At 34.7% G+C, this 22,706-nt stretch overlaps 3 protein-coding genes across 7 annotated transcripts; 2 read left to right on the top strand and 1 right to left on the bottom strand.

Annotated features, from left to right (window-relative positions):
- Positions 1-2,301: 2,301 nt before the first annotated feature.
- LOC112005309 (probable serine/threonine-protein kinase PBL7) lies at positions 2,302-5,697 on the top strand. The gene is made up of 5 exons (XM_024037553.2): positions 2,302-2,664; positions 3,433-3,620; positions 3,861-4,050; positions 4,160-4,551; positions 5,011-5,697. Exons 1-5 carry the CDS (start codon positions 2,544-2,546, stop codon positions 5,314-5,316), a joined length of 1,197 nt encoding a protein of 398 aa, XP_023893321.1. The 5' UTR covers positions 2,302-2,543; the 3' UTR covers positions 5,317-5,697.
- Positions 5,698-7,406: 1,709 nt separating this feature from the next.
- Positions 7,407-10,045, top strand: LOC112005307 (SNW/SKI-interacting protein A). The gene is made up of 2 exons (XM_024037550.2): positions 7,407-7,548; positions 8,038-10,045. The coding sequence occupies exon 2, from the start codon at positions 8,076-8,078 to the stop codon at positions 9,900-9,902; it is 1,827 nt and encodes a 608-aa protein (XP_023893318.1). The 5' UTR covers positions 7,407-7,548; positions 8,038-8,075; the 3' UTR covers positions 9,903-10,045.
- Positions 10,046-11,521: 1,476 nt separating this feature from the next.
- LOC112005306 (uncharacterized) lies at positions 11,522-22,463 on the bottom strand. 5 transcript variants are annotated; one of them, XM_024037547.2, is made up of 17 exons: positions 22,357-22,463; positions 20,881-21,465; positions 20,648-20,794; positions 20,420-20,533; positions 19,620-19,678; positions 19,057-19,123; positions 18,863-18,914; positions 18,662-18,754; positions 18,485-18,568; positions 17,958-18,373; positions 16,211-16,272; positions 15,642-15,711; positions 14,455-14,535; positions 14,260-14,361; positions 13,094-13,218; positions 12,309-12,387; positions 11,522-11,933 (listed from the first exon to the last, which is right to left on the bottom strand). In XM_024037547.2, the coding sequence occupies exons 1-17, from the start codon at positions 22,444-22,446 to the stop codon at positions 11,826-11,828; spliced, it is 2,334 nt and encodes a 777-aa protein (XP_023893315.2). In that variant the 5' UTR covers positions 22,447-22,463; the 3' UTR covers positions 11,522-11,825. The 5 variants fall into 5 exon arrangements, 2 of the variants coding, with proteins under 2 accessions (XP_023893315.2, XP_023893316.2); XR_010625114.1 differs by lacking the exon at positions 11,522-11,933 and adding an exon at positions 12,575-12,750 and having other exon boundaries at positions 12,303-12,387; XR_010625115.1 differs by lacking the exon at positions 11,522-11,933 and adding an exon at positions 12,632-12,750 and having other exon boundaries at positions 12,303-12,387.
- Positions 22,464-22,706: the final 243 nt, after the last annotated feature.

Genomic DNA, 22,706 nt, shown 5'->3' with positions numbered 1-22,706 from the left:
CAAAATAGCCCTCCTATGGGCCTTCGGCCCATTACGTTGGGCCGGACCCTCTTTCCCCCACAGCTACAAAATTGGTTGTAACTTAAGTCTAAAAACTCACTTAATAAAATAAATATCACAATATATTTTGAAAATCTAACCGTTGAATTGCATGTTCTTTACGCCCTTAATACACATGTTAAATTTTGTATCAATCGAATATCATTTACTATATAATCTATAAGTTTATATTTTGTGCATAATTTTAAATTACGAAAACTTGTAATTTAAAAAATTTATTGATGACATAGCTATTGATTTTTAATTTTTTTGAAAATTTTCAAGTATGGAGGATATAAGAAGAAGATGTAATCCAATGATGGATTTGTCAAAATTCACATGGACAAAGTTTAGCTACAAAATTGGTTGTAGCCTTAGGCTACAAACTTACTTAATAAAATAAATATTACTGCATATTTTGAAAATCTAACCGTTGAATTATATGTTCTTTACGCTCTTAATGTACATGTCAATTTTTATGTCAATCGGATATCATTTACTATATAATCTATAATCTTATATTTTATGCATAATTTTAAATTACAAAAACTTGCAATTTAAAAATTTATTGATGACGTAACTATTGATCTTTAATTTTCTTGAAATTTTACAAACATGGAGGATATAAGAAGAAGATGCAATCCAATGGTGGATTTATCAAAATTTACTTCCAATAAAAAGATATTAAGTGAGTTTGTAGCCTAAGACTACAATCGATTTTGTAGCTAAACTTTGTTCAATTCACATCCAATAAAAAGATATTAAGTAAGTTTGTGGCCTAAAGCTACAACTAATTTTGTAACTAAATTTTGTCCTTAAAAAAAATATTGAGTGGATTTGCAACCTTAGTCTACAACCAAGTTAATTTGTTGCTAAACTTTGTCCAAAGTTTAATTATACTGAGCTTAAAAAAATTTAGGGTGGTCACACATTTTTTTAAGGGTAAAAAAATCATAAAATTTTTAAATTTTATATATAGTAATGATTTTTTTTTTTTTTTTTTTAAGGTTAGGGTGGTCCTGTGACCACCTTGTCTCTATCGTGGAGCCGCTAGTGCATTCTATGTGCTCTAAATTTGAGACCAAATAAGTAAAATAAGGTACATTATATTTTTTAAAGGAGATTTTAAATTAAACTCTATATTTTTATAAAATGTTTTAATTCAAACCAAAAATTTAGTATGTTTGAAATAACCATTAATGCAAAATATTTAAATAAAATGCCATTTTATGACACAAATTGAAGTAATGCTCTATATAATAGAGGTGTAAATACTATAAAGAAAAAAAAAAAAAAACACGCGTGTACCATAGTGTGAATGGAGCATAAAATAGACTACTCAAATGAGAAATTTTATTTTTAGTGATTCCAATGTTTTTTTTATTACAATCAATTGATTAGTGGTTGTGGTTTTCAGTTAGTTCAATTGATAAAATCTTTGATTGTTGAATAAAAGATTTGAAGTTCAATTTTCGCTTAAATCAAGAACTGAATGGTGTCTTGGACTGATGACAAAGAACTATCTTCAATAGTGAACACTATAAGTTAAAATTTTCTTTAAAAAAATGATTTGTGATTTGAAATTTTGAATTATGATATTTTTTTAAAAACAGAATTATGACATTCTTAAAAGTTCAAATTAAATTAAATATACTAATTTTGAGTTAATTTCATTTTTCTCGATTCTACTCTCCTTCCTTCACCTTCAATACGGACCATAAGTTTGAGATTATTCCTAAGCTATGCAATTTAAAAGCAAGTTATGTTATCATATCACTGTCCCAAGATCCTCTCATTTGGCCAAATCAACGCGGTAACGACGATTTCAATTCCATGGATAGACTCTTGAGTAGAGGACGAAAAAAGAATAATCTCCATCACCGCTGGTGGAACCCACCCGTTTCCAGTGATATGCCATCACATATGGTCTTCATTATTTCTACTTCTTGTTAATAAAAAGTTTAATTTAAAAAAAAAAAAATTAATAATCATATTGGTCAAACAATCAAGCATTGAAAAATCAAAAAGATATTTTTTTTCATTTGTGTGACACTCATTTTTAGCCTCAAAAACGACAACGTCGCACGTCTTATGCAGTATATCCTCGACAAAGCTCAGAGCTTCAAAAATTCAAAAGTGGTCCAGTCACTCTTTCCACCAATCCAAGCCAATCTATCTTGTTTTCTAGTGTGGAATCAAAATTAAAAAAACAAAATAACAAAGCAAAGAAAAAGTAAACGTTACAATTTGCAAAACATTTTTCTTTTTAATTTAAAGAAACTAATATTTAAAAATATGCAGACAGACCCAGAAGAGAGAGAGAGAGAGAGAGAGAGAGAGGTGGCTGCTTATATTCAAAGTTCTAACCTTGTTCTCTGTATCTGAACCCTGGTCTTTCTCTGTTGATTGATTCTTGTTAATCTCTTTCTCTCTTTGATAACACTCTATATAGGCTAATAAATATATATATATATATATACATATTTTCTTGAAAAGTAAAAAACATGGGTTGGATTCCATGCTCTGGAGGATTACAGAGTAGTAGTAAAGAGAAGACAAAGACTAAGAAGAAAATAGAGCTGAAGGAGAAGAAGTCATTAGATGGATCCATCAAACCCACTTCTGGTATTTTAAGATATATGTGTCATGTGTGTTTGTATGTATATATTTTAAGCAGAAAATCAATGATGCGTTTGTTAATAGTGCTTTCAATCAGTATAGTCTTATATTGGTTTGCTTTTTTTTTTTTTTTTTTAGTTTGATAAAGTTTCTTGCTTTCTTTTCTGGATTTGCGGAGATTTGATCATGGATTAAATAATTCGATTGTATTTTGACATTGTCCATTTGGAGTTTTGAAGTTTTACCAGGATTTGAAAAGGGCCAAGAGAAAAATAATAAATAAAAAAGATTGGGGATTGGATTGCTTGGTTTACTATTCATTTTTTTTTTTTTTATTATCAGCAAAGAAAGTTTGTGTGTAAATTTTGAGTTGATTTCGATTATAAGATTTTTTTTTTGTTTTTGTTTTTATAATTGCTTTGGTCATTGCCTGGTAAGAATACAAAAGTGATACAAACGGATGTGTGGTAAATCACAAAAAATTTAATTTATTTGTTTATTATGTTGTTGAAATAGTATCAATCACATTAATGGCCACAATCGGTTTGTGTCTTTTGTAATATTATTGACAGTAGCCTTTTCCTATGATAATTACATAAGCATTTAGGAGGCATTTTAAAGTAAAAGGTTCCATAGTTGATAAACTTCATGCAATCATTCCGATCATTGTCTTCTGATTTCCTGAGAATCAAATCCAAAATTTTCTTTTGGCTATTTTCATTTTTTTTTTCCTCTCATTGTTTTCTGTTTTTCTTTCTATGTTTTTGTTTTCAGAGAAATTAAAGACAGCTTCCTCGAGTGACAAGGAGGGCTCTAAGAGTGGCGGGTCGGATAATATATCGGCACAAACATTTACATTCCGTGAGTTGGCAGCTGCAACTAAAAATTTTAGAGCAGAATGTTTTTTGGGTGAGGGTGGTTTTGGTAAAGTATATAAAGGGTGTTTGGAAAGTACCGATCAGGTTAGTTGAGTTCATTAGACATTAAATGTTCATAACAGAAGAAGATAAAGTAATTAGTCCATCATACTCTTTAACTGTTTATAGGTGGCTTATTGATTGCTTAACCCAAAAGAGGAAAAGAAATCACGTTTATGCTCTTTGATTTTTAAGATTTTCAGAGTCGAATTCTTTATATAGCCTACAAGATATGGGATGATGATGAATTATGAAACTTGCTTCTTATTATTGTGTTTGGTATAGGCTGTAGCTATCAAGCAGCTTGATCGTAATGGGTTACAAGGGAACAGGGAATTCCTTGTTGAAGTCTTGATGTTAAGTCTGCTCCACCACCCTAATCTTGTTAATTTAATCGGCTATTGTGCTGATGGAGATCAAAGGCTTCTGGTTTATGAATATATGCCTCTAGGATCTTTGGAAGACCACTTACTTGGTATATATCTTGTGTTGCAGCTGTGCTTTTATTTCTCATCTTTTCCCCTTCTTTATCTATTTCCTTTTTAAATCTCTCACTTGGTCTCGGTGTCATGCTTATTTTGCAGAGCTTTCAGCTGGTAAGAAACAACTTGACTGGAATACAAGAATGAAAATTGCTGCTGGGGCTGCAAAGGGATTGGAGTATTTACATAACAAAGCTAGTCCTCCAGTTATATATAGAGATCTGAAATGTGCTAACATTTTGCTTGGTGAAGGTTATCATCCCAAGCTATCTGATTTTGGCTTGGCCAAACTCGGGCCTGTTGGGGATAACACACATGTATCCACAAGGGTCATGGGCACCTATGGATATTGTGCTCCAGAGTATGCAATGACAGGTCAACTGACTCTGAAATCAGATATTTATAGCTTTGGGGTTGTTCTTTTGGAGATCATTACAGGCAGGAAAGCAATTGACAATTCAAAAGCTGCAGGAGAGCAGAATCTGGTTCAATGGGTAAGAGACTGCCACCTTAATTTCATATTTCATGTACTGATGTTGATAGGGGTTTCAGGCCTTTCTTGTCCTTGTTAAAGTATTTGTGAGCTAACAACTGGATCTGTTTCATAATGAGATCTCACTATGTTAAGTTAGTGCCTCAATGGCGTAGATTTTATCACATTACAATCAGTACAAGAGGATTGCCTGTTTTTAAGTGTTCCAAATATAGTCACATAAATGTTACATGCTACAAGCCGAAAAATGTATGAGCCTGGCTATATCAACAGATGAGTTACTGGCATATGCATAATTATTCGCCTCCTTGCAATGCCAAAATATATAAAGTTGAAATTATGCAACCTGAGGTTCTTCTCAACAAGTTAATAGCAACACTGACATGGTAAACAGTTTTTATATGATTGTGAAAATTCTGATGTCAATAATTAATGAAATTTTATCTTGGTTTAATGACAGGCAAGACCCTTGTTTAAAGATCGTGAGAAATTCTCAAAAATGGCTGATCCCTTGCTCCAAGGTCAGTATCCTTCGAGGGGCTTGTACCAAGCTCTTGCCATTGCTGCAATGTGTGTTCAGGACCAGCCTAGTATGCGGCCAGTCATAGCTGATGTTGTTACAGCTTTGACATACCTTGCTTCACAAAAATATGACTCTGATACAGTCCAAGGCTCTCGCCATTCCCTCTTTTCTCCTCCTAGAACAAAGAAGGACAGTGATAAGAAGCAGAATGGTGGTGGTGGATCTCATAGAGATCGAAAATAAATGTTCACTTAAAGAGTGATCTGTGGTAGAAGTGAATCTGAAATAGTTCTTTGATACTTATTGGGCTGCTGTCATTCAAGCCAACCATGGCTACTGCTTCAGAATTATAGTGGTTTTATACAGATGAAATTTTACATTGTGGCCAGTGATAAAAATCTCAGACCTTAGTGTTGGTTGTTCATACATTTCACTCGAGCCTCGTTATCAAATTTTGCAGTGTATAGATAACAGGTGCATTTCAATACTCGATTATACATTTGTTAAAATATTTTTGTACGTTTCTTTACTTGATGCGTATGTGAACCTAGGTTGCTTTACGCATAAAGGCTTGGCAGTGGGCTACTCCCTTGTTTTTATATATATCCACATTCTTTTATTTAATCCTGCTACTGTTGTGCATTCTACAAATACAAATGAAAGCTCTGTGAATTGTGAAATAAAATGGTTCAACCATCACGCATAACACATCAATTGTGCCATATCTGTTCTCATATCCAACTTAATCTGATTCACAAGTTGTAATTGAAGAGAAACTGCAAGTTTCATCCCTAATAAAGAATGAAGGGAAGTTAATGAACGCATATCAAGACTCGGATTCTTGAATGAAAATAATTTCCTTGAATTTATTATTATTATTATTTTAAAAAAGTGTAGCTCAATAGTTGTTAGAGCGACCTATGTACTTATGTCTGGAAATTCTTGGGTTGGTGGCAGAGTGATGGTCTTGGACTCATATAAATGAATAAACAGCTGTAAATTTATACTACTGTTTTCTAAGTTCTTTCTCCATTGTTCCTAGACTTATGAGAATCTGTTCTTTTTGTTCTGGGAGAAATCAGACGAAGCTGTGGCCCCTTCCTTCAGCAATAGCTGTTATTGTCATCGTTTGCATGCATGTTTGAAAAACAATAGCAATTTACATTTGTAATACCTAGGCTTTTTGTAAAGGGGTAAAATGGACAAAATCTTCTAAAGTTGCTTCCATTGTGAGAGTCCAAATAAACATCCATGTTTGCTTTCATTAACATTACCCAGTTTATGGTTATGTAACTTGTTTAAATAATTTAATAAACCATATGATTAAAATATATGTGAATGATAATTTGATTTGCCATACAATTTTTTTATAAGCTTCAAATAGTTAAGGAAAAGACTTGTGATACAATGGGATGAAGTAGATTCTAATTCAGTTAAGCAGAAAGTTTTGTCTTTTAAGCATTTCCCAAATGCTAAAAGTGGAAGGACTTTATTGTTCACGGGCAACATACAACTAATCTTTATAATAAGTACATTGCCTATTCTTTGTTACGAGAAGAATTAGGATTCAAATTTTTCTTTCCATTGTTTTAACTCTAGAATTATATATAATAATAATAATAAAAAAAAAAACTTAGATAGATTCTAATCCAAAGCTCAAATTCTAGATCGGTACTTACTATTATCAAGGGAATAAAAGTCTTTGGTGTCCTTTTTCTGTACTTCTAAAAATAACCCTATTGTTTAATAAAAATATTATTAATCTTAAAAAAAAAAATTAACAATATCCACAACCCATTAAATTTTACTCTCACTATCTCCTTTTATTAAAAAAGAAAAAGAAAAAAAAGGTTAATTGCACAAGTCTGGCCCTAAATTATGAAAACATTTTTGATCAATATTGTCAATTCCATTCCAATGGCCATTTCAATTTGCCTAATAAAACAGAAGGGTTAAACTTAGCTAATTGAATTCAAACACTTAAAAAGACTAATAAAATATAAGGACAAAGTTTTTTTTTTTTTTTTTAAACAATTAAATATTTTAATTTAATAAAAAAAATCTAATGTATTACACCTAATTACTGTACAAGGTTATGGAATTTGACAACAAATGCTTGCACTTCACAATTTTAATCCTAAAACTATAATAAAAACTTGCAATTACCATTTACCACCACCCACCCACCCACAGTCGGTTAATTGTTAACACTCATGTGCAACGCACGTGACATTTAGAAAGCTTGAACTTAAACCGCCGCCTACATACATTGATGAAAAAGACTAATATGACCTCGGAAAACATAAAACCAGTTGCCCCGAAATTGAAATCCTTAAAAATCGTCACACCAATTATCCTAACAAAAAAAAAAAAAAAACTCGGTTTCGGTTTCAGCCACTCGATACTTTGATTGTCTCTTGATATAGTCTGATCGCTACCTCTGCTCCGAACATCCTCGGTCGTTTACATCAATAGGTAACTCTTCTTTCGCTTATCTCATCTCATATCAGCTTATTTTGTTTGATTCGAATTGGGTCGATTAATTTAACCTTTTTTTTTTTTTTTTTTAAATTGTAGTTGGGGTTTGGATTTTGGTGATTTTTGAGGGTTTTGGTGAGGGTATTCTTTAGGATTTTGCAGATATAAATATGGGTATTAGGGTTAGGGTTAGGGTTAGGGTTAAGGTTCGGTTTTTAGGATCTATAATCGATGTTTTCATCAATTAAAGCTTTTTTTTTTTTTTCCCCGATAAATTTAAATTTGTGTTTCCTGGATTGGTTTTGGATTTAGATTCTGTGTGATTGTGTTCTTGAGCTTATGCTGTTTGATTTTATGTGTGAATGTTGGTTTGATCTATTAATTTAACCTGGTTGTCCCTAAGTAGTTAGATAAGAAAGAAATTATTGGTATTTGTTGTAGCTATGCACTAATTGTGATTTGTTTTTTGGGTTTTATTTTTTGCAGGTCTGTAGTGGGGTTTTTGGTGATTTTCATTTTTAATCATGGCTTCTTTGAAGGATGTTCTTCCGCCAGCCAAAGCGACCACGACTTTGTATTATGATCATTCGAATGATCCGTGGTTCAAGCAGAGGTTTAACTTCTCTGAGACGGAGAAGTCTAGTGTTATTAAGCAGAATCCTGTTCCTCCTTATTTGAAGCGAGCGGGTTTTGTTCCCCGAAAGGTAGAGGATTTTGGGGATGGGGGTGCATTTCCGGAGATCCATATTGCACAATACCCACTTGACATGGGTAGGGACAGATCATCAAAGCCTGGATCGAAGATTCTTCCTGTTACTGTTGATGCCCATGGCAATGTTGCCTATGATGCGATTGTGAGGCAGAATGAGAATGCCCGCAAGATTGTTTACTCAGATCATAAAGATCTTATTCCAAAGGTTTTGAAAAATGATAGTGAAGAGAACGATGATGATGATGATGATGATGATGAGCTGCAGAAAGAGATTGAGGAGACAACCCAAGAGACAAAAGCTGCACTTGAAAAGATTGTGAATGTGAGATTGAGTGCGGCACAACCAAAAAATGTGCCAAAACAGAATTCTGACTCAAAGTTTATAAAGTATAAGCCGTCACAGCAATCGGTTGCATTCAACTCAGGTGCTAAAGAGAGAATAATCAGGATGATGGAGATGCCCGTGGATCCACTTGAGCCACCTAAGTTCAAGCATAAGCGTGTTCCAAAGGCGTCTGGGTCCCCTCCTGTGCCAGTGATGCATTCTCCTCCTAGGCCTGTGACCGTGAAGGACCAACAGGATTGGAAAATCCCACCTTGCATTTCCAATTGGAAGAACCCAAAAGGTTATACAATTCCTCTTGATAAACGTCTTGCAGCTGATGGCAGGGGCCTTCAAGATGTCCAGATCAATGATAATTTTGCAAAGCTTTCAGAAGCATTGTATGTTGCAGAGCAGAAGGCTCGAGAAGCTGTAGCAATGAGATCAAAGGTTCAAAAGGAGATGATGATGAAGGAGAAGGAACGGAAAGAACAGGAGCTGAGGGCACTAGCTCAAAGGGCACGTTCGGAGAGAACTGGTGTGGCACCCCCTGCTGCTGTTTCAATCCCCACTGAGAAGAATGCCATGGATAACTCTGATATGAGAGTCGATTATGAGCATGCAAGGGAAAGAGAGAAGGATATGCCTAAGGAATCAAGGGAGGAAAGGGAAGAACGCATGCGGCGTGAAAAAATTCGAGAGGAGCGACGTCGAGAAAGGGAGAGGGAGAGAAGGTTGGAAGCCAAGGATGCTGCTATGGGGAAGAAGAGCAAGATCACAAGAGATAGAGACCGTGATATTAGTGAGAAGGTTGCTCTTGGCATGGCTTCTGCTGGAGCAGGAAGAGGAGGAGAGGTTATGTATGACCAAAGACTTTTTAACCAGGAGAAAGGAATGGACTCAGGATTTGCAACTGATGACCAGTACAATGTGTATGACAAGGGCTTGTTTACTGCTCAGCCAACACTTTCAACTTTATACAGGCCAAAGAAAGATGTCGATGCGGAGATTTATGGTGGCGCTGATGAGCAATTGGACAAGATCATGAAGACTGACCGCTTCAAGCCTGATAAGGGCTTTGCAGGGGCATCTGAAACGGCTGCTCCAAGAGATGGACCACTTGAGTTTGAGCAGGTGGCTGAAGAGGCAGATCCATTTGGACTGGATCAGTTCTTGACAGAGGTGAAGAAGGGTAAGAAAGCCCTCGATAAAGTTGGTAGTGGTGGGACTATGAAAGCAAGTGCTGGATCTTCAATGAGAGATGGCTATGATGGAGGTTCCAGTAGAACTCGCATTGGATTTGAAAGAGGGCGTTAAGGATTTTTTTTTTTGTTGTTGTTGGGATAATATGTATTTCTGTTTATTAAGCTGGAAAGCTACCATATTTTTTTTGTTGCTGATCTGCTTGATGTGCACGGTATAATTGCTTTTCCTTTGAGATTTCCTTTCCTTTTCTTAAATATCAGTTTTTTTGTTATATTATATATACGCATCTAGGAAGCCTTTTTAAGTTGAAAGGTTTCAGTAGCTGATAAACTTCATGCATTCATTGCTTGTTTCCTGAGAATCAAATCCTCATTTCCTTTCGGCTCTTTCTATTTTTTTTTTTCTCTAATGCGTTCTGCTTTTCTTTCTGTCTGTGTTTTAGAGAAATTGAAGGCAGCTTTCCTCTGAGTGTCAAGGAGACATAAATGTGGAAAGTCTGATCGTATCTTAGTACACTTACATTTATGATAAGATCTTGCTAAATATAAACGACCAGCAATCTGGAAATGATCATGCATCAATCACATTAGATTCTGTCACACTTTTACAAGTCCAAGATGTTTGCTAGGTGGCAGAAATATGTTGAGACATGAACCTTACATGTCACATTATCTCAACGAATAGGTTGCTAGCATATGATTGTGTACTCCCTCCTTGCAATGTTAGTTTGTAATTATATCCAGCTTGAGATTCTCAACAAGTACATAGCAAACAGTAACCTGGAAAATGATTTTTATATCTAATAAAAATTGCAATTTCGATATTTAATGAATATTCATCTTGAATTAGCGACAGTTGCCTGATCCTTGTTTTAAAACGGAGAGAAATTGTCACAAATGGCTGATGCAGTGCTCTATTGTCACTTTCCTACGAGGGACTTGTACCAAGCTCTTGTCACTGCTGCAATATGTGTTCAGAAGCAGCCTAAATATGTGGCCAGTCATTGCTGATGTTGTCACAGCTTTGACACAGCAAGTCCAACGAGCCCACCAGGCCCCCCCTGTTCTCCTAGAACAAAGAGGATAGTGATAAGAATTGGTAGTAGTGGATCCCCCAGAGAGAGATAAATTTATTTTTATTTTTAACTTAAAATGAGTGTTCTATGGTATCCGTGAATCTGGGACTACCACGGGTGTAATATTTTTAATTGTAACCATTGATTTAATCCAATGATAAGGAAAATTAACAGCTTGTCAATTTGTGTCCTCTCTTCATCTTCTTCCCCTTTTTTAATTTCTATTATTTGGTTCTTTCTATTTTTCTCTACCGTCACAAACACTCTTGCTTCTCTCACCTTCGACAACCATTTCTCCCTAACCCCATAAACAACCATCTCTTACCGGTGGAGGCTTGGCGCTTTGGTGGTGGCAGCGAGTTGGTGACAGTAGTTATTAATGCAAAAGTGATGTTGCTCCATTTATGACTTACACACCAAGGCTCTTGAAAAGGGTTTCCCAAATGCGTGCTAGAAGTGGATCAGTAGATGGGTTACCCCCCCGGTGGCACCTTGCAAATAATCTTTTTAAACAATTTCTAGTTCATCAAACTAATTGAAGGATCCTTTCTTTAGACATGAAAAATAATACTTTGATTGAGGTTGGTGCATTTATTTCTATTTTTCAGGTAAAGACATAGCAAGCAAAAGGAAGCCATCGATGCAAATATTTGACTTAAACAAAGTCTCTTTCTAGGACGGTGATGATGTTTTATTAAAAATAACTGTTCTAATAAAAATGAATCTAATTATTTTCTGTACACTTAAAGAGACTAGGTGAGGGAGGAAAAAAAAAAAATGGAATTGATGTATCAATTCAAATTGACAATGGTACAGATAGATAGCCCTTCACACTCCAATTCCCATGGATGATTACAAAAGGAACGATAGTGACTAAACAGGACAACAATTAAGAACATGGGCATTAGGAGCTCATTATAAGAAAGTCCTTGCATTGAGTCTACCACTTCAATTCCCCACTAAGTTTCCTTCTGCTCGTTTTTCGTTTCTTTCTCTGAAGAGCTTGGGTCCATTCCCTCATTGGGGGAATGACTTAAATTGGACTCCTTAACATCGGTTGGTTTGCCCTGTTAAAGGAATGCATATAAGTTGACATGATTTATAAACAATACCAAGCACATATAGGTGTATCAGAATAGCTTAAAGTGAACTTAAGAAGAGAGCAATGCCAACTTGGAAGTATCAAAACAATTAAGGACCGTAAAACTTCACTTTTCGTAATCTACTTAATGCATAGATGGTCAAAAATAGAAAACTGAAAACTGGCTCTTGAAACTGAATGACAGAAAAAGAAATACTTTTCGAACTGTCTTATGACCCATTGATGACTGTTTTGGAGTATATCTAGCAACAATGTTTCAGTCACCATTGTTCCATTGGAGACTGAATGACAGAAAAATGAAATACCAGCTCTTGAAACAGGCAAAGTGCAAATGTTTTACCTTGTTTCTATCACGCCAACCAAGTCCAAATGACAATAGACCTGTCTTTCTTGTGGGAGTGTCTTGATTACGAGTGGACCTACAAAAGCAGCTACCTTTATAATCATCTAGAAGTATTTGCCTCAACAGAAACAATGGATTGATAAACACTTATAACTGCATTTGATACTTACTGACTATTGATCATATATTTTGAAAATTTTCTTAAGGCACATACAACACATTTATCACAGAGCAGATATGAAAGAATATATCAAGTTGACAACCTTGTGACCTGATAATTCCCATGCTTCAAAAATCAGATTTGAAAGAAGAACTCCCACCTTCATTCATCTCTCTTTGCTTATACTCTCTCTTTTTCCGCCCCTTCTTTACTTACAACAAGTGGGGGAGGGGCATTTGAACCCCAATTCTCCCTGTAATGCCATTGAGCCACAAAACTCTTGGCAAAGGTGCTATCTGTGTCAGTTAATCTAAGACAATGGCATTTACCTTTGTCCATCCACCAAAAGTTAGAAGATTGAAGGCCATAATAGGAAAGGATCATTATGTTAATGGAACAAAGAGCTGAACACCTGCTGATTCACTTTGTCAGACTAAAGAATTGTTATTTACATCCAGGAGGACCGCATACCCAAAATTTTCAAAGGACCAACCAAGGATTTTCAGGATGTTAGTTGAGGAGTTTTGTTAATCATCAACATCAACAATCAAAAGATCTTGACTACACATGGATTAAACTGAATATGAAACAGAAATTTGATGTCAAGAGAATTCTCATGTACCGTGGAGAAGCATGTGCTTTCGATTGGCCAGATTCGTATTGCAGGGTAGCCTCCAACATTGATTCTGCAACAACCACCCTCTTTTCCATCTCAGCAACTGAAGCCAAAGCCTTCTCATATCTTTCCTGCATATATATCATCGTGTTGAGATTTAAGTGTAATCATCATGTAATACAAAACTAGAAAGTTAAATATAGTTGTTTTGTGAGATCTTTAATTTGATGTTGGTTCAGGATAAGAAGATGAATAACCAGAATGATTAAAACTACTTTTTTCTAGAACCATTCATTTGCCATAAGTTTATTATATTTAGAACAGACTACATGACAGAAGTAGAAGTGCTAGAATTCATAAAACAACAAACTTCATTCTAGTTGTGAGTAAAAAGTAGAGACACATGGTGACAAATATAGTATGCCTCAAGATTATTATACCCACAAATAAAAGGTAACAATAAGAGGTTACAAAGCCCCTCAAATGATAAGAGTTAATACCTTAGTTGTATTTTTATCACTTTATTTGATAGCAGAGGGGCTATTTATAAGATGGTAGGTAAGATAACACAATGATTTGGAGCAAAATATTGAGAGCCAAAGAAACAACCATGTGAAATGAGCCCGATCAAGATCAAGCATCATCATTGAACAAGTTGATTAAAATTTATAGTACTCAAAAGGATTATAGGAGAAGCTCCATCAACTGGCTGAATTGAGGAAAACATTGAGAAGGATTTTGTATCTAGCAACAATCACCATCATGTTAAGTCAGACAAAGACCAAATCTCATTAGAGTTCATATATTGATATGGGTTTACATGAGAGATTGAAAAAGAACAATATGGCTTTATATTACTATGAGAGAGATTGAAAAAAAAAACCATTATTGAGATCATAGCCTTAGTGAAGAGAATGCCTCTCAATGTAATTGAGAAAAGAAGTTAAAAGAATGCTTCAAAGGAATGATGGATAGGTTGTTTACATGGTTTTTCAAATGTAAAAATTAAAACTGGCATGTTAATCTGCCACCTAAGTTCATTTGATTCATGAGCAGATGAGCCTACCTCAGACGTGTGACTTAAAACTCTTAGACTACTTTTGTCTTTCCACAACTCCATAGACTCTACTATGATCTATAATAACCAGGACACATCAAAGATCAGAAAGAACCTGAAGCACATGAACCGCATATCTCTGGGCAGCTGCATCTCGCTCCGCACTTATTCGAGCATCTTCAGTAACCCTTTGCTCTTGCTCTACCCGCATGAGAACCTATAGCATCTAAAAGTAATTAAAAATTTCTATGGGACTCACACACAAAGTATACATCATTCTTTGGAGAATAAACATCTGGAATAACTAGACCTGCAGCATTGCAGTTTCTTGTTCTCTCTTGTCTGCAAGGGCTTGCTTTAGCTCTGCTAACTCTTGCTCCAACAGCTCAACCTGCAGGATAATATAAAAATACTTAAACCTTGTAAGCAAGATGGTTGACAACCAGCACAAAATTTAGTCACTCTATTACAAGCAAAATGGCTGACAAAGAGTTTATGGAAGAGGGAACTTATTGTACTTGGAGACTGATCCGGTTCCCATGTAATGATCTTATACTAATATAAAGCCACTAGAATACATGTGGCCAACACAAACTAATTTGTCCAGGATGTGTAGCCAACCACAAATAATTGGGACTAAGGCTTTGTTGTTGTTGTTTTACTTATATAAAGCAACTGTTCTTTCATCTCCATCAGTACAGTAGTACACATTAAGCATTTTCTGCTTCATGGATCTAAGACACTAATTCGTAGCAAGTTGCGAGTATGGATGGCCTGCCCCAAACAGGTGAAGGGGTGGGGACAGGGCAACATCTTTGCCCTGACCACCAGGTGTGGTGGGGATGAATTTTTGACTTTGGTGTGAATGAGTGGTTGCTTTGTATTATTGAGTATTATTGCTTGGAAAAGATTTGGTTTTAGTTATTCAATATCAATCTTCATATTATTGTATATATTAAATTATGTGTGGGATGAGGCGCCAAGGGGCAGGGAAACTCCCTTGCAGGCAACCATGATCCAGCCTTGCCCTGCATCATTGCCATCACTAAATTTCTCAAAAAGAAAATAATGAGTAGATCTTAAACTCATAAACCTACCCTCAACACTCCATATTTATGAGAGGAAGTGTCATTTGAGCTAAAGATCACATATAATACTTGCAGGATTTTAGAGAAACAGAAAGTATCCACTCTCTTGGAAAGTATTGACAATAAATAAATAAAGCATTGACACATAAAATGCTTTAGAGAGGCTATTTATCACATTAACTGCAGAAAATTTATAAAATTTATATAAAGGATCCAACAGAGTTTAAGGGAAAAAACCAAATCTGTGTGTGTGTGTGTGTGTGTGTGTGTGAGAGAGAGAGAGAGAGAGAGAGAGAGAGGAAACCCCAATTCATGTATTTTAAAGCTATAACAGCACATATATATTTTTCAATCTGGTATAATAAGCAGACAAAACTACTTATAATCTTCTAAATAAACTTTAACATACCCTTGCACTCAATTCCCTTCGATTATCTTGTTTGACCATCTCCATAAGTGCTGTTTCCAGCTCTTCAGCCCTGGAAAAGAATCCACAAAAGTAAATTACATGATTGTTTTTGTAAGCCATATTCAACATATTTATATATCATTATAAGAATCATCAATGTTTTGAAAACTGATTGCCATCTATAGAGTTTTATAGATACCGATTAATCTTAGTATCAGAAGTTGTCACTGAGCAACTCTTTAGATAAAAATAGTTAGAGAATTGGACATAGAGTTGACTTTGTGAAGTTTCACAATTATAAGGGCAGAAAAAGGAAAAATAATATGCAAAGAAAGCAAAAGCATTGAGAAGGTTAAATACACAAAGTTCTCTGAGTAAGGAAATTTCAATCAATGCATTCTGGGTAGATGGATGCAGAGTGGATAAGATAAGTAGACCAAATAAGGGCAGAAGTAACACTGGACTTGGCTGGCCTCCTACCCCATGTACTAAATTAGTAATTTATTTATTTATCTTTTAACACATCTTTCATTTTTACTAGAAAGATGCAGAAACTACATGGTTCTAACCTGAGGACAGCTGCTCTTTTCTCCTCCAGCAACTTGCACAATTCGACCTTCAACCAAACCACCTGCACATAAGCTGTTAATGATTGAACTTTAAAAGGAGTTGTGAAGGGATTGGTCGTATTTGTCAAATAGTAACAAGTGAAATGCATTTACAATAAAATCAGATAGTATGACTGGAAATTGCAAAGCTTGCAAGATAACATGCACTGAAATGTTCTGGCTAAAAACTGCAGAGTAATCATAAGAATAAAAATTCATTTAAGCCTATTAAGTTGTGGAATTAAGCCACAAAAAGATTGGGAACTGATATCAAAGATATCAAAGCAGACCAAGGAGTCATATATTAAATGCTTGAATTGACAATGGATAATCTACAAATCTTCAATAATTTGGTACAATTTTCTAGGAAGATAAACTTCATAACTAACATTACAAATCCTTCAATAAACAATAACATAAAATATACCACATTTATTGAATATCTAAAAAAGGTATTATGCCAACTGTTTTGGTCCACAAAGGAAGCACATTTGTAAATACTGTAATTGCGGAGTAAAGTTTCAATCCAATGAAATTTATGAATGAAACAAGGAAGTAATAGAGTTAAAAATGTACTTATGCTCTGATATTGTTGTAGTTTATTAGTTATTTTGCCTAAAGCATTGTAGTTCAACTGGCATCTCCTGGTATTTCCAACATAGGCATCTACGGTTCAAATTCCCCATAATTGTAACTATTGAATTATTTAAAAAAAAAAAAAAAACTACTTATCCAAAAGAATTTATAGAATGAGAAAAGGATGTAATAAAGTTAAATGATTAGAAGATGACTGATTATAATAAAATTATTTAAAATAATTTTTCCATTGGTAAGTTACTCATGTAGTTAGCAGTCTCCAACACACAATCTCAAACTTAACCCCATAATTGTGGGAGGAGGAAGTGCCCATTTGAGCTAGAGCTCATTGGAAATTATGTAAAAGAACTTTGAAAGTCAAAGAATTACATTTAAATTTTTATGCGTGTTGCAAGTGTAGTTTTACATTGTTGAGATGACTTGACTCACATATATCCACAAAGATTCTAAAGATTATATATAACTACTAAAGACGAGCATAAAACGTACAACCATCATCAAAATTTGGAGGTGAAAGATGGGGAATAAAAATTATAACAAGGATGGTGGCAGAGTGAATTATCATTTAAAAAAAAAATTCACATCAAGAGTCAATTCTGAGTTCTTTTTCCCCTTTTCTCTTCATTCTGGGGTTTAACAATGATATTTCCCCCTGGCAGATAAACAATGAACTTACTCAAGGCAAGGCCAAAGCAAACCCAGTTATTTTAGGTTTGCATTTGAAAATCTTCAGCAGTGGTCTTAAACACTCTAATAAGATATATTTTAAATGAGGAAAATTTAGGACCAAACAGAATTGGATTGCCTCAAGTGAAAAATTTTGCTAAGTGCCTAACCAAAAAAAAAAGCTTCTACCAACAACTTAAATGATCTTCTGTATAATTTGATTGAGAGAGAAAGAGAGAAGGCTAAACATAATCGATCCAACAAGGCCAGTCACCAATATCCAGAATGATGTCAAAATGGACAAGGTGGAAGAAGACTAAAATAACATCTGTTTTCTGATGGACCTCACAAGATTAATAAATCAACAACATAGTGTCTAGTACATGCATGGAATTCAAAAATCAAACAAGCACTATGTATAGAAAAGAAAATGAGAGAAAGCTACCTGTTCTTGAAGATCAGGTAGAGAATCTAATTCTGACTCAACACTTAGGCTATTAAACAATTCATCCAAATTAGTGGTCCCGTTTAAAGGAGATTTATCTTCATCTGCAAGATTATCACCTCCAGTGGATTTCTTTTCTTCTATTAGTGATACAGGATCATGCTTAAAACTATACAGTTTAGATGCAAGCCCTTTAGAATCCTTCCAAACTCGACCCCTTTTTGATCTTTCTTCCACTACTACTAGTACAGCTGGCCGATGTTTTGTTCTCAGTTCTTGCAATCTAGCCTCATTTACAGCCAAAAAACCCATACAAGCAGTCAAAACGAGCTGACTACTATCAAATGTAGAGCCAGCAAGGGATTGCAACAAAGTAATTGCATCCCCAGCATCTTTAGTTGTAACTAAAGCAGGACCTACAGGAAATTACATACAAAAAAATTACATTACTTTAAACACCAAAAAACAGTGATAAAGTTGAAATCCTCACATGCAACTTTACACAAATCACACACACATCCTAGTACCATATAACTCCATTAAAGCAAGTGCTGTTCGAAACAGCATAACCCGATTTCCTTCGAATAGAAGAACATCCCAAACTCGAAAAACTGTAGGGAAAGTAATAACCCATAAAAAGATAAGCATGTATGATTGCCAAAAAGTTAAATAAATCTTGTTTACACACACCACATAAACCTCACCACTTTCCCAGGGAAGCATATTCACAAAAATGGATAAGAACCAGGGTCCAGATATCCATGCTACCTGCACTCCCAAGTAATCCAGATGATTAACTGCACCAGAAGCATAAGTGGAATAAAAAACTGCTCACACTGCTTCATTTAATGAAAAGAATCACAAAAGAGAATGACAAAAATAGCATATGTTTAAAATTGACAAACCCAATTTAGGAAATCTTTCACGCATCAGTTCCTCAAACACAAGTTGGTCCACCTGATAAAGCAGAAGAGATCATTTAAACATAATTGAAAACTACTTTTTGAATACTAGATCTATCATTGTCCAAATGAACATAGAAAATTATAAATCAGGATGCAATTAAAAAAAATGCAAAAAACTAGGGTGAAATTTTCACCTGGGATTCAATCATTTCCTCTGTATAGTAGCCACCAAAATAATCATCAATAATGCCTACCAAAGTCCTGAAAGGTTCCATGAAAACTAATAAAGATTTTGGGTTTATGTTAACATAATGGCCCAAGAGGCCCAATATATTGTAAGCCCATGTAGGCCTAACCCTAGCTCTTATATATACCCTACTAGGGTTCATTGTAATCAACAATTGAGAATACATTCAATGTGTAGCTCCTAGGGATTTATCTTGTGGACATAGGCCGTTAGGTTGAACCACTTAACCCTTGTGTTTTCTCTTTCCTACTTCCACTTCTCTAAATTATTTTATTCTCGTCTTTCAACAAAAACAAAATCAGTTCTATAGTTAACCCAAGTATTCTCATGTCTGCTGTTTGTGAAAAGAATGATTTTACAGTGCAGTCATGTTTAACGAGGATGCAACTTTATTAAGTCAATTACAAAAACAAAAAATTATATGAGCCCAATAACAGAAAGGTTGTGCCTCAATCACAAATAATGCCCCATTCAGAAATCCTATTACAGCATAATCTCAATCAAACTTACCAAAAGGCATTCTCCTCAGGCATCAAAAGAAGCAGTAAACCAGCAAAGAAATTCATTGCCTGCATGTAATTTGATGCTAATGTGAAAGAACAACAATAACAATAACCATGATTAACCACAAGGATAAGATCATTAACACTTATCAACAGACAAAAGAGCATTATAGTAAAATTTATTTAAATGAACTTAAAATAAGAGTTCTTACAAGAATGTCTCAAGAGAATTTCAAAATGTCATGTCAGGAAACAAACGCCTCAGCAGTTTTTCCTTTACTATTTTTTTTTTTGGATGTTTGAGGGAAGGGGCAGGGAACCTTTTGAAAATACACAGTAATTTTTTTTGAAAATTCTTAACATACAAATTTGTGGCGTGTGGGTGTGAACAGATATAGGTACACACACACACACACACACAAGAATATATGTTTAGGTTAGGTTAGATTTATAGCTGGTGTAACTCTTTGTTAATACTTAATATTACACCACTTTATAGCTTTTTATTAATCTAATATTTTGAAATCCTATTGTTGAATTACACGTTTTATTTGTTCTTAATTCACATGTCAAATTTCATATCAATCAGATGTTCTTTACTATTTGATCATAAGCTCATGTTCTTTACTATGAGCCAAGAAGGGGCTTTTGCAACATTATCAAAAAATCTTACTCATGACAGAGCATGGGATTTGGGCTTCATTCTGCCTCATGGAAAAGACGTTTATGTAAACTGGTGCATGTTTGAAAGCAAGAATTTTCATAGAAGCAAACTCACAAAGTAGGAACTATTTATGATTCTTTTACCTGACAGTACCCAACAGAGGGGTTATGTCGAGCATATGCGAAAAGCAGACGCCTCAAGGAATTCCTACCATTGTCATCTAAAGCAGGATGACCTGGGAACGTTCGTGGTATGTCCTGCAAAGAGAAAATAAAAAAGTTAGCCTAGGGAGAAACCCAAAGTGCAACACACAGCAAAAGAAGTAGCACCTACAAATTGAAATAAAGTCCAAGGCGCATGCATCTAATGACCTTCTCAATCTGCCTTTTCCATTTCTTGGGTACACCAGATGAGTCCTCATGATCCTTGTGTTCCCCATCATTAGCTTCTTGTGCCAGCAAATTCTGGTAATATCTCTCCACCCTCCGTGTCTTTACACCTACAAAGGCTTGCCAAACCTGTAATGGCAATATTGTAGGAAACACTGCACTTCTTCATGAACATTGTTATGGAGAATGAATGAACTCATCAATGTTAACTATACCTCTCCCCTGAGATCTTTGGGAACTCCCCCACGGACTAGGAACTCCACTTCTTCTTTCAAAGGAAATAAATTTTTGGGAGAGACCTCATCAACTTCTGCAGTTACTGTCCCGGCAGCATTCGCATTGTCATCCGATGTGGCATTAACATAAACGTCTTCATCAAATTCTTCTTCAGAAGCCCCTCCTGGGGATTTTGCCTCTTCTATAGATGGAAGATGATCCCCGCTTATAGTTTTCTGCCCATCTATCATATCCTTGCTCGTCAGAATTCGAGAACTCATCATAATCTCAATGGCACCAAGTGATGGTCTTATCTGAGCCCATGTTTGGACCTCATGGGTTTTTTTTTCTTTTGAATGATGCACCTCCTTTTCAAGATCTCTTTCCTTCGAACCATCAGAGATTGACTTCCTACCACTTGAATCATCACTTTCCTCACTCTCTAAAACACTCTCTACTTTGCACTCAGTAGCTTCAACCTGTAATGTCTCTTTATATTCCTCGTCAGAAGAGCACGGTTGATCAGATATTGCAAGTCGTTCAAGGAATTCCTTCCACTTATCTGATCTTTCCCCTTCCTCCTCCTGATACCATAAATATATCTCTAAGCTGGACTTACTAACCTGTTACTATCACTTTCTTTCTATTTTTTGACGATAAATTTTTAACTATCAAAATAAAAACTTAAAAAAAAAAAAAAAATATCTGCTTTAATGGAGCATATATGGTAAAGGATAAATTTCACATTGAAAATGGAAATGATTTATCAGATCTCATATTCCCACAATATACATACATACATACATACATACATATATATATATATATATGAGTGTACTTTATATACGCGTGTGTGGTTAAAACACCCCGTGTGCTCTATTTATTTCAAAAATCTTAGAAAATAGATTTTAAGTTCATAACCCTAATAGGCTAGTATGCGAGTTGCTCAAACAATCACAAACAGCTCCTCCCCATGGAAGAACAGATAATGTCTATTTATTACTAGAACAAAAGTCATCACATTTGTAGATGTTCCTACGAAGAAAAATGAATCCTCTATGGGTCAGCATCAAGTTACACTTAGTGTTAATGTTACACCAATTAATAACTTTTTATTTGATTAATATTTTGAAACTCCCTCCGTCAAATTACACGTTCTCTCTTCTCTTAAGTCTTAACACACAGACCAAATGGTTTTTTAATTAGAAATCATTTGCTATCCTATCCATAAACTCATGTTTTGTGTAGAATTATCTAGTACAAAAAATTATGAAATTTAAATATTATGGAATTGGAATCTCTACTGTCAAAACCTTCGATGTCAAAACATGTAATATTGTTTCAGATAGTTACAATGAATTACTTCTTCGCAAATTGCACTTTGCATGTGCATCTACGAATACCAGTTTCATAGAAGTGTGAAGCTTAGCTTCGGCTAATTAGTATTAACAAAAATAAACCTCTATAACAGATACCTTGTAGATCTTGGCATACTCTTTATATCTTTGTGCGTGTTGCGGTCTCAAAGCAAATCCATAAGCATCCCTGTTGACAACAAATTTCATAATTTTATATATCCAAACGCCAAAAACCTACAATCCCAAATTCCCAACCTTAAGCTATAAACATTAAAAAAATTAACAAAAACCAAGAATTCAACACACAAAAAAAAAAAAAAAAAAAAAAAATCATGAAAATCATAAAAATATAATAATATGAATATATATACTATAATAATTATACATGTTTTTTTTTTTTTTTGGGTGTTTGGAAGCGACCATGAACAACAGGAGGAACGATTGGGTAATCATTTTATTTTTATATA

This window comes from Quercus suber, unplaced genomic scaffold (assembly GCF_002906115.3).
Source record: "Quercus suber isolate HL8 unplaced genomic scaffold, Cork oak 2.0 scaffold_530, whole genome shotgun sequence".
NCBI classification, from domain to species: Eukaryota; Viridiplantae; Streptophyta; class Magnoliopsida; order Fagales; family Fagaceae; genus Quercus; species Quercus suber.
The sequence above is the reverse complement of the archived record's forward strand: the minus strand, read 5'-3'. Positions and strand labels throughout refer to the sequence as shown.

Coding starts and splice junctions, on each gene's coding strand:
- LOC112005309 (XM_024037553.2), top strand. CDS start 2,544: ATGGGTTGGATTCCATGCTCTGGAGGATTACAGAGTAGTAGTAAAGAG. Junction 2,665..3,432: donor ATCCATCAAACCCACTTCTG/GTATTTTAAGAT, acceptor TTTTGTTTTCAG/AGAAATTAAAGACAGCTTCC. Junction 3,621..3,860: donor GTTTGGAAAGTACCGATCAG/GTTAGTTGAGTT, acceptor TGTTTGGTATAG/GCTGTAGCTATCAAGCAGCT.
- LOC112005307 (XM_024037550.2), top strand. CDS start 8,076: ATGGCTTCTTTGAAGGATGTTCTTCCGCCAGCCAAAGCGACCACGACT.
- LOC112005306 (XM_024037547.2), bottom strand. CDS start 22,446: ATGAAATTTGTTGTCAACAGGGATGCTTATGGATTTGCTTTGAGACCG. Junction 18,755..18,862: donor TGAAAGATTTCCTAAATTGG/GTTTGTCAATTT, acceptor CTTCTGGTGCAG/TTAATCATCTGGATTACTTG. Junction 13,219..14,259: donor ATGCGGTTCATGTGCTTCAG/GTTCTTTCTGAT, acceptor ATATATATGCAG/GAAAGATATGAGAAGGCTTT.